Consider the following 1510-nt stretch of genomic DNA (forward strand, 5'->3'; position numbering starts at 1 on the left):
ACAGAAGGAGAGGGTGAAGGCGGTGACCGTGCGAACAAAGGCACTGGAGAGACCAGCGCCATAAGCCCCAGCCACTAAGCCCCAGAGGGCCTTCTCAGTCATGATGGTGACATAGAGCAGGGGCCGGCACACGGCCACGTAGCGGTCATAGGCCATGATGGCCAGAAGGTAGCAGTCGATGGAGCCGAAGAAGGTGAAGAGGAAGAACTGCATGGCGCAGCGGGAGTAGGACAGTGTGGCCCCGTGTTCCAGCAACACGGCCAGCATCTGTGGCACAATGGCCGATGAGTAGCACACGTCCATGAACGCGAGGTGGCCAAGGAAAAAGTACATTGGGGTGTGCAGCCGGCCATCTGCACGGATCAGGCTCATCATGCCCAGGTTCCCCAACAAGGTCAGGAGATAGATGAGCAGAAACAGGAAGAAGAGAGGAAGGGCCCACGCAGGCCTGTCAGTGAATGCAATAAGGAGGAATTCGCTCACCCAGGTGATGTTCTTCTCTGCCATGAGGTGCCTCACAGCACTAGGATGAGAAGCCAGGTCAGAAGCTATAAATAGGACTGACCTGTATTTCCAGCGGATGTTTACTGGACCAGTACTCTGGCCGAAATATGTCACCGGCTGTGTGGGACCTCAGAGATGACTGGTCTTCGCTCCTACCTTCAAGGGAGCTCTGAGAAATAGAGTCATCGTATATGTCAAGAAAGCCAAAATTCTATTCTTAATAGAATGCCTATTGTCTTACTTTTATTGCTAGTGAGCTGGGGGAGCCCTTGTGAGCCAAATAACCATTCTTAACCAATATTCCCCTGTCACTCCAGCAAGGGTTGAAACATGGGGTCCTGTCTACCATGGGAATGTCCGTCTTAGGACTCTATCCCTTTTTCTCCAAGACCACCACTCCTTCCTCATTTCAAACACTCACCATCTCTTGCATGGATCAAAAACCACAGCAGTGTACCTAACAGCTCTCCTTGCCTTCAGACACACTTCTTGCCAATTCTTCTTCATTGTGGCCAGGATAATATTTCTAAGACTTTAATTTGATCATGTCTTACTCCCCTGTTAAAATCCAGCCATGATACCCCATCATGTATAGGATAGGAGAGTCAGTGGGCTCCTTGGCATGTCAGGAAAGTCCTCAATGGGGAGGACTCTTCTGTGGGGAGGACTCCCTGCCTACTTCCCCATGCCCCTTGCTTACTACTCACTCTTCACACCTGTGGCCACACCCCTCCCTCTCACACGTCTCTCCAGCTACACTGGATTATTTGCAGCTTCTGTAATGCCCATCCTTTCTGTCATCTCTGTGCTTTCCACAGGCCACCCCTTCTGACAAAATACCTACTTTCCCATCCCCAGGATCAGATCGTACTGCTCTCGAAAAAAGTCTCTCTCAAGTCTGTCTTCCCTGGTAAGTGTGCGTGCCCTTGGAACTCAGCACATTATAAGGGTTTAAGATGTCTTCACAGAATAAATAAGCTTATCAAATAAGATGTGAAGCACCTTG

The 1510-nt window shown here is 50.3% G+C and overlaps 1 protein-coding gene across 1 annotated transcript in view; it reads right to left on the reverse strand.

Moving 5' to 3' along the window:
* Nucleotides 1–507, reverse strand: part of LOC132009670 (olfactory receptor 9Q2-like) — a 937-nt gene extending 430 nt beyond the window's left edge. The window contains 1 exon segment of the mRNA XM_059387698.1: nucleotides 1–507. This exon segment is cut by the window's left edge and continues 9 nt beyond it. Within this exon segment, the coding sequence (XP_059243681.1) occupies nucleotides 1–507 (507 nt within the window).
* Between the last annotated feature and the right edge of the window lie 1003 nt (nucleotides 508–1510).

Source organism: Mustela nigripes, chromosome 1 (assembly GCF_022355385.1).
Source record: "Mustela nigripes isolate SB6536 chromosome 1, MUSNIG.SB6536, whole genome shotgun sequence".
NCBI lineage: Eukaryota > Metazoa > Chordata > Mammalia > Carnivora > Mustelidae > Mustela > Mustela nigripes.